The sequence below is a fragment of the Zalophus californianus genome, chromosome 6 (assembly GCF_009762305.2).
Source record: "Zalophus californianus isolate mZalCal1 chromosome 6, mZalCal1.pri.v2, whole genome shotgun sequence".
NCBI classification, from domain to species: domain Eukaryota; kingdom Metazoa; phylum Chordata; class Mammalia; order Carnivora; family Otariidae; genus Zalophus; species Zalophus californianus.
The window spans coordinates 30,362,296-30,380,191 of NC_045600.1; the positions used below are offsets into that span (position 1 = coordinate 30,362,296).

The window sequence follows — 17,896 nt, forward strand, 5'->3', positions numbered from 1 at the left end:
TTTATTTGAGAGAGAGAGAATGAGAGATAGAGAGCACGAGAGGGAAGAAGGTCAGAGGGAGAAGCAGACTCCCCGCCAAGCAGGGAGCCCGATGCGGGACTCGATCCCGGGACTCCAGGATCAAGACCTGAGCCGAAGGCAGTCGCTTAACCAACTGAGCCACCCAGGCGCCCTCTCCTTTTTTTTTTTAAGAGAAAGAGACAAAGAGAATGAGAGCACACATGGGGGAGGTGGAGGAGAGTGGGAGAGAGAGAATCTCAAGCAGGCTCCATGCCCAACATGGGCTCCATCTCACCACCCTGAGATCACGACCTGAGCCGAAATCAAGAGTTGGACGCTTCACCGACAACGCCACCCAGGTGTCCCACTCTCCCACTTTCCCCGACATGGGATGCCTCTTTCTCTTTTCCCACTGTGTCCAACTCACACCCATCTGCTAAGGCTACCCAAATGGCACCATCTTCATGAAAGTCTCCAACTAGTCCCTTGTTCAGAAATGATTTCTCATCGCTCTGACACCCTAAAACACCTTTTTCTGAAATTTCAGGATAGCACTTACAATCTCATCATCATGTGGTAGCATTTATCCACAAGCCCCTGTGCTTCATGAAATCTTCTGTGCTTCACATCACCATTTGCTCTTCTATCTTATCAAAGGGTTACTTATGCGCATTTTCTCCCTTGCTAGCTTGTCATAATAAAGCAAGTGGGATTCAGCATCGGGCAGACGTGGGCCTGGCCCCGGTTCCATTATGGGCAAGGGGACTTTGGGCAAATGACTCTGCCTCTGTCCCTTTCGGCTTCCGCATGGGGGAGGCACGGATAATTAGTACTTCACATTAGGTAGTTGTATTGCCTGAAATAATGGTCATAGCGAGCATTTACTGAGTGCTTATTATGTGCTGGGCAGTGCTGCTCCAAGCACCGTAATAATCGAAATCCTTGTAACAACCGCATGGAGGACATTTACAGCGGGAGAATCTAAAGCGAAGAAGGTTTAAGGCAGTAAATGGAAGAGTCAGAATATAAACTTCGTCTTCGGGATCCTTACTCCTCGGCATTACCAACCCCTGCCTCCCAAGGGTGGACAGCGTGCGGCATGCAGCCCAGGCAGGGTAATATCTGTAGGATCCTCGGCTCAGCACCGGTGAGCGTCTCATAAGTGGCAACTGTGACTCTTATTCCCACTCCTGCTGCTGGGGCCTGGGGCCTGGGGGCTGGGGGATGTCTGTGCATTCACTTCCCTGCAGCGCCTCCCAGAAGTAATAGCATTTTCCTGGAATATGCATTTGCCAGGAACCGCAGGAAGTCTCTAGCCCTAGCACTATTCGCGAATGAGTGATGGAACAAATGAGTGCTCTCCAACGGTGGGCAAAGGCAGTCCGAAAAGAGGGGTCATCCCTGCCGGGTGGTTGGCCAGGCAAGAGGATCCTGCAGTCCCGGAGAGGCCTCCCAGGGGTCTGACTTGTGCCCAGTATTCATCAGTGTTTTCATTAATGACTCCAAAGATGGAGTGCAGAGTATGCTAATCAAATTAGGGAAGCCTGGGAGGCAGGATAGAAGCTGAGCACTTAGGAGGCAAGCTCGAGCTTGCAGACAGTACTTGACAAATTAGAGAAATAAACAGAGTCAATAAACAGAGCTCCAGGAGCTGTAGGCTTCAAGTGGCTCCAAGGGAGCAGCTACCTCAAATGGATCTGCCCAGAGAAGCATTTGACCTACTTTCCTTTGGGCCTCACCTGGCTTGATTGTATATTTGGGGCAAGTCTAAATGCAGTCCCTTGATGAGGCATTTGGGCCCGGAGTCCTCATGGACAAAGGCCCCACTCCAAAGGCTAAACTATCCCCATACTCCTTCCTGGCCTCTAGCTTCCTAGCCATTGGCTTTGCTGGGGCTCAGAGGGAAGGACAAGGCTCCCCCTGCTCCCTCAAAGCCCTGCGACTTGACAGAGACATAAACTTAACCATGCTGCCCCATCCCTACCCACCAACATGGTGCTGCCCTTCTCTACTTCCTACATTCTTATCATCGAGTGACTTCCGTCCCCATTTAAGGTTGCCCTGGAGGTTACTGTGACCTCAATTTCCTTTGGGCACCATGAATCGGGCGAGAAAGGAGGGACGAGGACACAGCGTGATCTGGTAGGGAGTGCCCTCTATCTGCCCCTCCCGCCTCTGGGAGAAGATGAGGTCTGGGTGGTTTGGCAGTTACAGAAACGTGCAGGCTTAGGAGCTCCAGCCGCATCCTTCTGGAGCTCTGTAGCATCGGGGAAGTTACTGAACTTGTCCGAGTCAAGTCCCTTTGGTTATGAATAATTGAAAAGCAGTTGGTTTGTCTGACTTGAAATGGAGTGCTCCGTTGGAAGAAGAGGACAGATTCCCAGAAAACCTGGGTGTGGTAGAGGAGGCACCATGGGACCACGGCATGACCTCCTGCTCCTTTTCCTTCTCTGGAGTTGCAAAGTTCTCGCTCCTGCTTGTCTCAGCACATCTGATTCCTTCTCCTCCTTCCTCACCCCCTTCCTCCCCCTCCTCCTCCTCTTCTTCTTCTTTTCAAGATTTTTTTTTTTTAAGATTTTATTTATTTATTTGAGAGAGAGAGAATGAGAGAGAGCACGAGAGGGAAGAGGGTCAGAGGGAGAAGCAGACTCCCTGCAGAGCAGGGAGCCCGATGCGGGACTCGATCCCGGGACTCCAGGATCGTGACCTGAGCCAAAGGCAGTCGCTTAACCGACTGAGCCACCCAGGCGCCCAAGATTTTGTTTTTAAGTAATCTCTACACCCAACATGGGGCTCGAATTTACCAATCCTGAGATCAAGAGTCACACACTCCACTGACTGAGCCAGCCAGGCGCCCTCCCTTCTTGTTTCTTAATTGGCCTTCATGGTGCATGCCCCAGTCCCACCTTGAGAGGGGCCTGACAGTGAAGACAAACATCTCCATGTCCAAGTCCACATGTCTGGGGAAGAGAAACCTGCCCCGCTGAGGTCAGGTTTCCACCCTGGCCCCCCCTGGCCTGAAGAGTTGCTGGTGTGAGCTTGGTAACAACATGCCAGCAGGAGCCCACCCTCGTGGGTAGATGGAAAGTTCTCAGAGAAGAGAAAAAGTAGGATTGTGGTCTCTTAGCGTCAGTTTTGTCATGTGAACATGGGAATAATGTTACCGACCTCATAAGGATGAAGTACTCCATGTAAAACGCTTAGCATCGCGACTGATACATGGGAAGTTCTGTCACTCGTTGAACAATTGCTCTTATTCAAGGTAAATGTTCTCTGGATTTGGCAGGAGGGTCTCTGAGCTGGGCTGGGCCTGGGTGGAGAAGGAAGCTCAGAAGGGACGGGCTGTGGGGATGTGAGTATGAGGAATGTGTCTCCGTTCATCCACTATTTGGGCAGACAGAGTTGTAAAAAGCTGGGGACGGGGATGCTCGAATGTTCTTGTTTTAGGAGGCCCGACCCTAATTCCCAGCTGGAGGGCAAGTCAGCGGGACCATGTCAGGGGCTTAAGCTCTCAAACTACGCTTTCATTCATTCTCTCATTTAACCGACGTCCGTTGAATATCTACTGTGCACCAGGTACTGTGCTGGTTGCTGGAGGTGGAGGAGTGATCCCTCACGGTATTTGCGTTCTGGTGGGAGAAGAAGACAGTAAGTAAGATAAATATGTAATACATTACCGACAAGTGTTAAGAGAAGAAATAAAATGGGAAAGAGGTATGTGAAATGTCAGGCAGGTGGGGTAAGTGTTGACATTTAAAATGGAGGTAGTCAGGGAGTGCCTCACTAAAGTGTCTTTTGATTGACCTTGAAAGAAACCAGAGAGCTAGCCGTGTTACGGGATGGGGGCGAGGATCCCAGATAGAGGGAACAGCCAGGGCAAAGGCCCTGAGGTGGGAGTCTGCCTGCCACCATGAGGGAATCACAGGGAGGCCAGTGTCACTGGAACCGATGGAGAGTGGTAGCGATGAAATCAGAGTATTACAGGACCAGATCTTGTCAGATCATGTAGTTCATAGTAAGCACTTCAGCTTGTACTCTGAGTGAGAGGGAAGCCATTAGAGGGCTTTAAGCAGAGGAGAATCAAGTTTTAACAGAATCACTTTGGAATAGACTGAGGAGGTCAAGGACAGAGGTAGTGAGTCTAGTTAAAATATTGCTAGGGGAGTAGAGTTCATGTCTTAGACCAGAGTGGTCACAACAGGCCTGGAGAGAAATGGTCGGATTCCAGATATATTTTGCAAGTAGCACTGACAGGATTTGCTCAGCTTAACTACTGCTTTGTTCTCCTAGCAGTGACGTAAATTCCAATTCCGGGCCCCAAAACATAACTTGGCACATGGTCCTTCTTCCTGCCAGCCAATCCTTCCAATGCATAGCTCCGCAGATATGTTCAGCTCCTTTCAAGCTCTAAAGGCCTGTGAAATTTGTGCAATGAAAGCATTTCGTTATCTACAAATATCTGAGATATTTACTTCTCTGGATTTGGCTTCTTAGAGTCCTCATTCTTTTAAGTTTAACCTACTATAAATCAAGAGAGATAGGTGAATGACATTTTTGCAAAATGACCTGATGACAGAGAGGATGCCTTTGAGCTAGGTGACCAGGCTAAGGCCCAGAAAGCTCATCACCCTCCTGTCAATGGGCCTCACTCGGGAGCCTGAGCTAAAGATGCTCATCTCTGAAGGGAGAAGCAGTGAGTCAGCAGAAATAAGGGGTGAGAGAAGGTGACACCTGCAGAGTTTAGTTTCCTTATTCCCAGTTGTCTTTATTCTCATGTTTCTTGTGAGTTGTCTTTCAGAAGGCAAATGAAAGTTCTCTGTAAGGTCCAGGGCTTGATGCATGACGTGTAGGCAACAATAGAGCAACCTTTAGTTGCCAAGATGCAGACCCATCCCTTTCTTGGGGGTCACCCTTCCCTCACTAGCTCTGTTGGGAGCCATCAGCATAGTAGGAGGGGCTTGTAGAGAAAGAATTTGAGCTCTCCTCACTTTGGAAGGGGGGTGGGTATTTCTGTTCTGTGGCAACACAGGGCCTGCCATCTATCTTGAAGCCAGCGTGGGAGCTATATTCCCTCAAGCAACCCCCAGCAACCCTGAAGGTAGACCTTGAGGTCCCCTGCAGTGAATCCCTGTAGGAGTGAAGGTCAGGTTGGCAATGCTCTTGCTGTGTCCATCATGGTTCCTTGGACACATCACTGCTCTGTGCCTCAGTTTCTCACAGGCAAAATGATCAACTGATTGACAAAGAGAGCTCATCGAACAGCTCTCAGCTCTTTTTCCTCTTCCTTTTTTGGATCTCAGGACGATTCCTCTAAGACCTCAGGTTCTTTTAACTAGAAGCTGGTACAAACCCAAGCAGGTGCAGGATGAAACCCAGGCCAGGACAGCAGGGCTTAGTGGCTCAAAAGGTAGCTGTGGTCACAAGGTATGGAAGCAAAATGGAGGAAGCAAAGGAATTTTGTCCTCCTACAAGCTCAGGGTCAGTTCTGATGGTACCGGAGAGCCCCAGGTTGCCTCAGACTTTACACAGTCCAGTCCACGGGCGGTGAGGTGTTGGTACCTTCCTTACACTGAGTTGTGTGACAAATAGCAATACTGGCAATGCCTTTTTTAATTTCTTCACTCCCTTATCATAGAAATTTCTACCATGCCTGATGGTCAGACACCCCAGTGTCTTTATTCTAGCCCTCGATGTTCTCTCAAGCTTCTCTACAGAAAAAAAAAAAAAAAGCCTTTCTTATCTTTGATTAACATGCTTATTAATTCAAGCAAATACATGAAATAAGCACATGGATCAGAAAGGGCCAATTCTGTTTGGGTCAGCGAAGATATCCTACCACATATTTATAGCGTATTAACACAATTCAGTGATTCCCAAATATCAGTCTCTGAACCAGTAACAGAATTTTAGCTTTTAAAAAAATGCAATTTCCTGAACCCCACCATCTGTATTTTTATTTTTTTAAAAGATTTTATTTATTTGACAGAAAGAGACACAGTGAGAGAGGGAACACAAGCAGGGGGAGTGGGAGCAGGAGAAGCAGGCTTCCCGCCGAGCAGGGAGCCCGATGCGGGGCTCGATCCCAGGACCCTGGGATCATGACCTGAGCTGAAGGCAGACACTTAATGACTGAGCCACGCAGGCATCCCGCCATCTGTATTCTTAAAAATGCTGGCTGGGTGATTCTGAGACTCAGAGAGATTTCTGACCCGCCTCCACCCATTTATAGATGAGGATGAGGGAGCAGAGGCCCACCGCAGACTCAGGGCCCCGCAGCCTGTGAAGGCAGATCCAGTGAGGGTCAGGCCTCCTCAGTCACAGGTCTGTACTTATCTGCATTGCCAAGCCCATGTGTGTGTGTCAAAGAAACAGGAGCCCTGTCATGCCGGATCCAAAGTAATCAAAAAGTAAAAATGCAAGCAACATTTTGGTAAGGTGAACTTTATTGTGGCAGAGTCATCTCCTGGCTGAAAGATTAGAAGAACCACCACATTCCAACGTCCTTCCCCCAGCACCAGCCCTAGCCCTCAGCCTACACTCAGCCTGGACCCAAAGCCTCACTCACTGCTTTCGAGGTGAGGGAGTGAGAGGAGAGATAAAGAGCTCCCTGCAATTTTAACAGTTGCAGCAGATTCTAAATCTAAGAAAATAATTTTCCTTGTAAGCCGTCAGACTCCACTTAGGACTCACCCAAACAAACAAAACAGACCTACAATAACATTAGCTCAGGACGCCTGAGGCGACCATGGAAAACTTCATGGCCCTCTAACCCCAGGTGACTGGCCTGGCCCTGGATCTCCTCCCTAGAAACTCTTTTCTTCCCTCCACCTCGGTGCTCCCAGCTATGCACGTGACCTCAGACCTTCCTCGGCAACTCTGCCCCCTTCCAGCACATAATGCCACTAGAGTGTCCTGTCGTCACCGCCCTCTCTCTTTTTTTTTTTTTTAAGATTTTATTTATTTATTTGAGACAGAGATAGGGAGAGCACAGAGGGAGAGTGAGAGGGAGAAGCAGGTACCCCGCTGAGCAAGGAGCCCGTTGCGGGCCTCCATCCTAAGACCCTGAGATCATGACCTGAGCTGAAGGCAGACACTTAACTGACTGAATCGCCCAGGTTCCCCACCTGCCTCTTTTCAATGAATGCATTCCAAGCAGAACCCAGTCCTCTCCACTGACATGGATCATCTCCTCATGCCTCCTTTTGACCAGTGTTTCCACAACGTGGTCCATCTCCTAAGCCTGAAAATTGAAGGGAGGTTTCTAGTTGAGTTCTGCGGCGAGTTCTGCGGCACTCTCCATCTTTGTTCTTGTTTTATGCTGGATTGAGGACAGAAGGAATTGTTTTCACATCTGTAGATGGCATGAAGTTGGGGAAAATTAGCAGATATGGGTGATGGAATTGAGATGAAAACACTCACCACAAGCTGTAAAGGACAGACCAAAATCAATGTGGTTAAATTGAGTAGGAATAAAACTGTGCATGAAGATAAAAATACAATGTTACAATACTATATTATTCCATTTATATGAATTTCAAAAACAAGTTTTGTGTTTGCAAAACTTATCTATGGGGCTAGTATCAGAATAGCAGTTACCTCTAGGGTTTCAGGAAGGAGACTGTTGGGAACGGGGCATGAGAGAACTTTCTAGGGTGAAGGCAATGTTCTATATTATGATTGCTGTATAGGTTGCAGGAGTGTATTCATTTTTAGGATGTATCAACTGATACTTGAGATCTGTGCATTTTATAGTATAGAATTATAACTCAATAATACAAATTTTAAAATCAGTGGTATAAATAGAAGATGGGGCCACAAGTATACCACAACCAGCTGTGAAATGAACTGATAAAAAAGCTAGGCACCTTTGCAGTCCCGATGGAGAGAGACAACGAGGGTTCCCTGTTTTCTGTGCTGGCCGGTATGCTTGTGTGTGTCACATTTTAAGAGGAACACGAATAGACCGAAAAACAAGGGCTGGTGCTGGAAAACCTGTGAGGAAAGAATAGTTGAAGGAACTGGAACATAGAGGCCAGAAAATAAGAAGACTTTAAAGAGAGTCCAGATGGGGGAAGGTCATGTTGAAGAGAAGACCTGGCTGGCTCTGAAGAGGGCCAAAGGCAGGTCATGGATGGAAACTACTGGAAAACAGGTTCTAGCCCAATATAAGAAGGTGGATTCTAGGCTTGCTTGGGTCTAGCCGGGCCGGCGATGGAGGGGCTGTGGGCCACTGCGGGCGGGGACATCTTGCACAACTTCAGTACAAGGCTGTGGGAGCAGCTCATCCACTTCCATGTCATGCGGCTGACGGACTCGCTCTTCCAGTGGGTGGGAGCCACGCTGCACCTGCACAACCTTGCCATTGCCATGTGCAACCACTACTATTCCATCGCCGTGTCTACCTCCCTCCTCGGAGACACTTCCTGGCCTTGCGCTTAGCCAGGAAGACCAACAAACAGGTCTGTATATAGTCTAGATACAAATATCTTATCAGAAAAATGATTGCAAAAGGTGGGAGATTCTGTCCCATACTGTGGGTTGTCATTTTGCTTGATGGTGTCCTTTGAAGCCCCAAAGTTTTTAATTTTAATAGATAAAAAGTTCATTTTATCTATTTTGTCTTTTAAAAATAAAAAATTGTGCTTATGCTTTCGGTTTCACGTCCAAGAAAACATCACCTAACCCAAGATCAGAAAGATGTTCTCTTCTAAGAGTTTCAAAGTTTTAGCTCTTGCATTTAGGTCTTTAACCCATTTGAGTAAATTTTTTGAGTGTGTAATATAAGGTAGTGGTCCAACTCCATTCTTTGGCGTGTGGCTATGCCGTTGTCTCAGCACCATTTGTTGAAAAGACTCTTTCTTCTCTCCCTTGAAGTATTTTAGCAATCTGCCATAAGGGTGAGGGCTTATTTCTGACCTATCATTTCTATTCCACTGATCTATTGTCCATCTTTGTGCTAACACCACACGGTCTTGATTACTATATCTTTGTAGTAAGCTTTTGTAATTGGGAATTGAAGGTCCTCCAACTTTGCTTTTCTTTTTAAAGATTGTTTTGGCTATTCTGGGTCCCTTGCATATCCATGTACAGTTTAAGATTAGTTTGTAAATTTCTGCAAAGAGCTCAGTTGGGATATTGATAAAAACTGTGTTGAATCTACAGATCAGTTTGGGAGGTTAGCGTCTTAACAATGTCAAATCTTCCAATTCAGAACATGAGCTATCTTTCCATTTAGTTAAATCTTCTTTAATTTCTTTCAACCATGTTTTGTGGTCTTCAGAGTTTAAGCTTTATACTTCTTTTGCTAAATTTATTCCTGAGTATTTCATTCTTTCTGGTTATTTTCTTAACTTTATTTTTGTTTAGAATATATTATTAAAAGTAATTTTTCTGCCTCCTTTTACTTTTTTAAATGTGGCTGCTAGAAAATTTAGAATTACATAGGTGGCTCACATTTTATTTTGGATAGACAGTGCTGTTCTAGAATAAAGAGGCTGAGATCACACAAAACGATGGAATATATCCAGGGTGCTCATGACACTATGCCTCTGGAGTTACATTTGTGAAACATGGTGTAGGATTTTTGCTTATTATGGAAGTCACAATTCTTGAAGAGCTTCTGACTGCAATCAGAGAGACCATGTATAGTCACTCATCCCGGTTCTACACAGAGGGCATTTAGTCAGATATAACCTATAATGTCTTCTGTGACTCCTCAGCCCTTGGGCCTACACAGGTGGTAAAAGTGACATTGTCTGAGCCCAGGCTTGAAAAACCAGGAAAAGGGTAAGAAAAGATAGCTCATGATAACTATCTCATCTCCTTTCAGATTTTATCCAAGAAAAGGAACAGTAGAGCCTTGCCATTGACCCTGAAGTTCACTCATCTCTCACCTATTCTGCTCTACCAGCTGGTACCCCCTCAGTAAAATCTTCACTGATCCTCCAGGATTGGTAGAGATGCCTCTTCCATGTATGCCCTTGGCATTTTGTAATATTTATTACACAGATTTGAAGTTGCCTGTTTATTTTTCTTTCTTCTTTACAGACTCTAAGCTTCTCAAGCAGGGAAAATACTTTGTTGACCTTTGAACCACTTATAATGAAGTTAGTGGAATAAAAAATACCGAGTGAGGGAATGAATGAATGAATGTGCACTATGTTCCTTCCTTCTCTAGAAGAGAATAATTTTACAGCATTTCTTTCTTTTTTTTTTTAAAGGAATCCTATTGTTTTTGTTTGTTTGTTTGTTTGTTTTTTGAAGATTTTATTTATTTTTGACAGAGAGAGAGAGCACAAGCAGGGGGAACAGCAGAGAGAGAGGGAGAAGCAGACTCCCCGCTGAGCGGGGAGCCCGATACGGGGCTCGATCCCAGGACCCTGAGACCATGACCCGAGCCGAAGGCAGACGCCCAACGACTGAGCCACCCAGGCGCCCCAGCATTTCTTTTTTTAAGATAGGTGCTGTGTATTTTGGCCCAGTAGACAGAATATTATATTTGTTGTCAGAAAACTGACCTCTTTCCAGTTCTAGCTTTGTTACTGACGAGCTGTGTGACCTTGAATACTCATCTTCTCTGGACTTGATCCCTCAGCTGTAAGATGAAAGGTTAAACTAGTGAGCTTTGAGATTCCTCCCAGCCCTAATATGCTATGAGATGCTGAAAACAGGGCAAACTGGCTTTCAACGGTAGGCTTGCTTCCAGACAAGCAATTCAACTGAACAGCTGAGATCCCCAAACTTTTGCAGGGATCGCTGCCTGCTTCCCTTCCTCCACGTCTTCACAAATATTAATAGCCAAGGGCCTCACTGAGTGTGGTTTTTAATAGAATCCAATTTCAGTCCATTTAGAGTGGGGCTTTTCATGCTGACTTGGTAATTTGAACTCTGTCATGCCTGATGGGCTGAATGCATTTTCCCTGTCTGTGTGGCCGGCCCTGGGCTGGGGGGAGAGGGCAAGTAGGTATTGGGAGCAGGACACAGGGGCACCTTCTTCAGAGCAACTGCAAATCAGCTATTTCTGCCTTATAGCCAGTTTTGTCTTTCCTGCCCTGAGGCATGTGAGTAGGATCCCAGGGCATTGGGAGGAAACAGGCAATGATTACTTTCTTTCCTGGTGGTCACCTTCCTCTTGCAGCCCAGAAGCCACTGGCCTCTGTGTGCTACCACAGGAAGAAAACTGGGTTGATCTTTGGATGTGACTAGAAGACCCCTGGTTCTGCCAACCAGCAGAATTATCCCAACTGATTGTTGTGGACTCTCTGACATGTTGGGAGAGGGCATGTGAGAGAGTATGTGGCTTCTTCTGCCCCATCCCCCCAACCAAGTCCTTACCCTCTTTGATGAGAGAGTAATCCGAGGGCTTATTGGAAGTTCCTTCCTTCTAGAATGCAGGGTGGGAAACTGGAAAATGAACGTAAAGGTATTAGCCATACCATAACTGAGGAACCGGGGGCTCAGGAGGTTGGGGGAAGGAAATGAATGTTTATTCCACGCTTACTCTGTGCAGGGCCCTGAGCTAGGAGGACAAGTTATTTCTTAATCCTCCCAATAGCCCAGTAAGGAATATAAAATTATCCTCACATATAGGGGAGGAAAATGAGGATCAAAAAGTCAAGCAAGAGCCCCAAGGTCACACAGCTAGTGGATGTCAAAGCTGGTATTCAAACAAAGCTCCAACTGTCCATTCTTAGAAATCACATGGTTAGAAATGGTGGAGCTGGGAGCTCTGATTTGTCTGCTGGTCTACCTCACTGTGCTCCTTCACCTGGCTGGTCATGGGAAACACTAGGACATTTAAAATCTATAGTATCTTGAGTGTTATCCCTGGGAGCCTGAATCAATGGGTCTAAGGCAGAGGCTGAGATTATGTATTTTTAAAAAGCTACTTCAAGTGATTCTGATGTTCTGGAAAGCACAGCACTGGAGTACGTGTCTCCTGTGGTTTCTTGGTTCTCAGAAGCATAGATTCAGTCCAGCCCTGTGTTTTTCCCAAGTAACACTGGCCACTGAATCCATTACTCATTCATTCCAGATTCAGGGCTCGGCGTTTATCGAGCACTTACTGTGTGCCAAGCACTGTGCTCAACATTCTGGCTGCAAAGAATGAATAAACCCCAGTGCCTGCCTCAAGGATCAGCCAGGTGGTGGGCGAGACAAACATAAATAGGAAGTTCCAATTCCTTGTAGCAAATGCTACAGAGGCAGTTTTATGTTGGTATAGGAGTACAGACCATGGGGTCAAGGAAAGCTTTGGAGCAGTGATGCCTCAGTCGAGTCCTATAGGAGTTAGCAAGGAAAAGAGGGGGTTGGAGGGGTGAGGCATGGCCAACTAGGCAGAGGGAACCACATGGAAAGGCTCAGAGACCCAGAGCAATGGGTTTGGGGAATCACAGGGAGCTGTGCAATGGTGAGATGTAGGGTACCTTTGGAAGAGGACCAGGAGGGGAGCCTGGAAGAGTCCGCGGGAGAAACTACATGGAGGACCTTGTGTGTTATGCTGAGTTGGGCCTTTATCCTAAAAGGGGTGAGGAGCCACTAAAGATGTTTAAGCTGTGGAGTGACAGAATCAGATTGTGTTTTAGAAGGGGAGCTCTGACAGCAACAAGAGGGTGAACCATAGGTACAAGGAGCTGGCAACAGAGATCCAAATTAATTGCAGAATTAAGAATTTATGTGTGTCAAAGAGCACCATAAACAAAATTTGAAAGCAGAGCACTTGGAAAGCATATTTGCAATGTTTCTTGACAAAAATAATATTCTTAATAAAATTACATGTTGAGAATAAACATACCAATATCAAATAAATAGAAAAATCACAAATAAACAAGTACAAATGGTCAGTGGGCATTTGAAGATGTTATTCACTAATAATCAAAGAAGTGTGAGTTCAAATAACATTGACATACTATTATTTTCCTACTGGACTGGTAAAGATTTGGTAAATGACCATACCCACTCTTAGTGAGGTTGCAGGGAACAGGGCACTCTCAAGCCGGCAAATAGGAGAGTGTGAAGTTTAGTACAAACTTTCTGAAGGCAGTTGGCAACATATATCAAAATTCTTAAAGGATAGCTAAGCAATTTCCTTCTTGGATTTTATCCCAAGGAAATAGCCATAAGTGTGTGCAAAATTTAGCTACAAGAATGTCTGCTGCAACATTATTTACAATAGAGAATGGGAACAAATGAAATAATCACTATAAGGAGACGGGCTACCAAGTGAGAGTCCATCTGCATAATGAGGATGCTGTTGAAAAAGTTTGAGAGACACACGAAAAATGTTTCATTCATAATATAGTAAGGGAAGTAGCATAAGGTGCAAAAAAAGTGTCTGATATGCTTCCATTTGTGACAAAAGAATATATACACATATATTTGAAAAATGCATAAATGTTTCTGGAAGGATATACAGTACAAGTAATCAGAGGGAAACTAGATGCTGGCAGATAGGGTGGGAAGGAGATTTACTTCTTACTATAGAACTTTGTGTCCTTTTTGAATTTTGCATCTGTATGAGTATTACATATTCTAAAATATAAATACACATTTTGAAAAGTAAGTTACTAAAGAATATACACAGTGTAATCCAGTTTTTGTTAAAAAAAAAAAACCATCATGTGCATGTGTACATTTATACCAAAAAGAACTGAAAGATAAGTCCAAAAGGATAGCAATGTTTGTCTAGGGTGGTAGGATGCTGGGCTGGAGTTTGTCTTTTTTTCCCCTGCTAAAATTTCTACAATACACATGTGAGGCTTTCATAACAATAACAAGAAAAGTATAATTTTTTCCACAAAGAGTCTATTACAAAAGTCCAAGCAGGAGATGACAAAGCAGGTCAGATCCAGGATTAGTGCTCCAGGTCTGGTTCAGCAGTGACATCTGCAAACAAAGCGTGTCATTAAATCACGGTCCCCGTTTTGGGGAGGGATGGGGAGCAGGAAGCTGAAGGTCTGCTAGGGTGAATAGACCTGATCTTGCTTAACAGCTTTCTGAAGTCCCTGTTGGACAAATGCACAGCAAGTTCAATCCCTCCACCCCAAACATCGAACAACACCCGCAGGCAATTTTTTACTTTGGGATCACTTAACTTTGGGTCACAGTGAATGGATTCCAGTAAGCAAGTGTATGCAAACCACCAGACAGGCAGATGGCCTGTGCCCAAGGTTGTCCTCCCCTAGTTCTGGTTTTCCACCTTCTCTTTAGAAGGATGGAGACAATCTTATCCCCATCTGTACAGCTCTGCCCCAACTTACTTGTTGAGGCAAGACCTCTCTCCTGCTCTGTTTCGGGGATAGTTAGTCTGAGTCCTTCCTGACGGCATGAAGACCAAAGGAAGAACTGGTTCTGCAGTCCACCCCTGACCTCGTCCCCTTCCTTCAGCTCCCGACAAGCAGTTTGCCAACTTGCAAGCTTTCTGGGCTGGAGGCTTGGCAACGGGGGAGTTTTGCACATCTGCTTATGCTGTGTATGATGCAGGACGGTTCTGAGTCGGGGACGGGTGAAGTCATTCTGGAAGAAGAGGGCAGAGGGAAGGATCTGGTAGGGGTTGGGGGAGAATGTGGCAGCTGTAACAGCATTTTCCTTTTCCTCTTCTCCGGAAGTGAGCTATAGGCAAGCAACTGCGGGCCCCTGGGTATTTCTAGCACCTTCTTGAAGCCCCCGTTGGAAGCCTTTCAGGAGCTATGTGAATATAACCTGGACTGCTGGCTTCTGGGCCCCTCAGCAGTGATTGGATCCTGCAGTGGCGGAGCCTCTGATTACACGTAGAACCCATAATTAACTTTGTGTTTCCTTTCGATCTCTACCTATAATTGTGAACCTTCCCCAGTGCTGGGGGAACGCTAGGTGGGTTTGGATATGCGCTGCCATCAGAAAGTAGAATGAATAATACACAGAAATAACTGCTAGGTCTCGGCTGTCTTTCCTGGCCTGTCACTGCCCCGATCACTAGGGAGTCTGGTGTTAGGGACCTTTTTTAACCTTGGACTAAATACAGAGGCAGCCCACGTACCATCATGGGCATAGTCAAGGCTTTTCAACTCAATACGCACCGTCTTGCTCCCTAATGGTGGTAACCGCTCAATATAATACTTTGTAGAGCAGCAGCGAACCATAGGTTAGTTAGGAGCTAGAACTCTGGAGTCAGACAGACCTGGTTCAGATCCTAGCTATGTCACGTAAGGCCATATAACCTTGGGATAGTTAATATTTCTGGATTTTAAGTTTCCTTATCCACCTAATGGGAATAGTATCTCATAGGGTAATTGCAGGAAAGAAATGAGATTATACATGTAGTGGTCTGAGGATAGTGCATTTCATAAATGCTATTAACATTATTGCATCTGTATATATTTTAATTTGTACAATATTGTCTCACTAATCACACAAAAAATACACGAAAGTGCTTTGAAAAATTTAAAGCATCATATAAATTAAAGGTGTCATTGGTGACAATCTCATATGAGTATTTCTCAACTCTTCTATTTCCTTAAAGACCGGGTCTACATCCTCTGTCCCACGGTGTATTGCACAATGATAGGCAAACAATAAGCCCTCAGTAAATGTTTCTTATTTGACTAAAGCAACATGGCAGAGCGTAAAGAGCATAGATATCAGGAGACTAGGCTGGGCTAAAATTAGTTTAAGGCAGGAGAGCCAGTCTGCAGTCATAATTTATTCATTCAACAAATATTTGTTGAACACATTCTATGTGCTAGATATTGAGTCCAGATAATTTCATCAAAAGGAGGCTGTACAAATCCCCACAAAGCCAAGTCCCTGGGCAGGCTCCACAGCGCCAGCCCACTCTACCGCACAAAGGCGGCAGCTTAACATTGTTTACCACCAGACAAACGGCCCCTTGCTTTGGGGGAAGCCGTACATAGCTCTGACTCAGAGCTGAGGGAGGGAGTGGGCCGCTTCCAACAGAAATGACAGGAACTGCTGCCTGTTAATTTATTTTTATTTACACTGACTTAGTCCACAGTTCGATCCTGAAGGCAATACAATGCTCCTTCCCCTAGGATGTCACCGCCCCTCCCCTCCGTCACCTCGGCGCTTCAGCGCTCAGCCTTGGCCCACCTCACCCTGCCGCTCTGCTGTGGCCAGCTGCCTGCTGGGTGGGAGTACGGGAGCATGGTATGTGTGGTCACCAGAGGGCACTGAGAGTGGGCTTCCATGGCATGTGAATCCTGGCAGTCTCAGATCCCTGAGGGGGAGAGAAGAAAGCCAGGCCGAGACCACAAGTGGAGGGAGGGAGGCAGGGGCTGAGGTGACTGGGGGCAGGGAATCCAGTGTACAAATTCACTGTCTGTTGGTTTCACCCAAGGCTTCTGGTGTTTGTCTCCTCCCTGGAGTTGTCACGGTTGCCTTGAGATGCTCTGGTCTGTCGGCAAAGTGTGAGGGGGTCCGGCCCGGGGGCTCTGTGCCTGCTGCCGTTGGGCTGGTACACTCAGCAGGCTCTGCCTCTGTCAGAAGCACTGGCCAAAGTCAAAGCTACGACAGCATTCTCGGCCCTGTAAGAGTCCTCTCCGGCTGTCCCCGAAGAAGTTAGGTCCCTCTCAGTAGCTGGCCTGCTAGAGAAGGGGTGTCTCCATGGCAGGCAACCTGCCAGGTTCCAAACCTGCATGTCTCCTTCTTTTCACACTGGGAGCAGACAGGTTGTTGAGGGGCAGCCGGAGGAAGTGGGGAGAAGGGAACAAAACCTAGGAGGGGCTCTTCGCTGGGGGCTGCCTGGGAGTCCCGGCTCTGGGGCGGCAGCAGCTGTTACATGGCTTCCTTCTCTCTCTGGGAGCATCTGCTGAGCTTCATCTCCGTCAGCTGGATGTACCGAATCACGTTGGTGTCTGTGAGGAGGGAAACACATCTTAGGGAGCACCTGGGCGGGGGGTGCAGGGAACTGTCGGGTCTACACAGAATCCTACTTTGTGCCACGCTTGTTACCTTCATCATCTATTTCACATCATTGCAATCATGCCAAGGACGGGTCCTCATCCTCACTGTGACAAAGGGGAGAACCGAGCCCCTGGAGAGATGAAGATGCCCTGGGAGCCCCGTGGTTAAGTGGTGCATGCGACTTGGCAGCCTGCCTCCCCTGGGGAGCATAGTACCTTCTTCATACAACTGCTGTGAGGACCGAAATAGAGAAGTCTGAACGTGCTTCATCCAGTGAGCAATAAATATTCACTGAAGGTAAATTTTTTAAACTGAAGAGTTTAAAATGACTTTGCTTCGTTGTCTTTTGTCCTTTACGTAAGGTCAGGTACCCACCTCCCCAGAAACGGGGGCATCCCCCCCCCCCCATTCTAAGGCATTAAATTAGTGAGCAGCCTGCCTGGGATGTCATATGAATGCTAATACTCAGAAATGCCAGGGGTAGCGTCTAGCAGTGCTGGCATATAGGAGGTGTTCAAGAAAATTCTGTTAAATGGGTCCAGTTCTTAGTCTTCAAGTTGCCTAGAGTATAGAACACAATTTATATACAGAAAAAGAACCGGTGACACATAAAAATAAAGAGAAGGGATATGGGCATTCTTTAAGAATATAGAAAAAAGTATACATTTAGATATTTGCAAACTGATCCTGAAGTTCTTAAATTCTTCTTGGATGGAGAACTGCATTTTTTAAAAAATCAGCCAAGTGAACAACCATGGTAACACCAAGTCAAATTTGTTGTTTAAATGTTACCTCCTCAGAGAGACTCTTCCTGACCACTTGGTGTAAAACAGCACCCCCTTTACTCCTGGTTCTTTTACTCTGCTTTATTTTCTTCCTGGCGCTTAGCATGACTAAATATTACATTACCTATCTGTCCATTTGTTTACTGCCTCTCCTCCTCCGTTATAACATAAACTCCTGGAAGGTAGCAGCTTCCTTTTATTCACTGCTATCT

General features: G+C 46.2%; 1 protein-coding gene across 1 annotated transcript in view; it reads right to left on the reverse strand.

Moving 5' to 3' along the window:
* Positions 1-12,663: 12,663 nt before the first annotated feature.
* The window catches only part of TTC9 (tetratricopeptide repeat domain 9), a 33,418-nt gene continuing 28,185 nt past the window's right edge, over positions 12,664-17,896 (reverse strand). Inside the window, exon 3 of the mRNA XM_027572732.1 lies at positions 12,664-16,850. Coding sequence (XP_027428533.1) covers positions 16,771-16,850 — 80 coding nt within the window. The 3' untranslated portion in view covers positions 12,664-16,770. The remainder of the gene's footprint in view (positions 16,851-17,896) is intronic.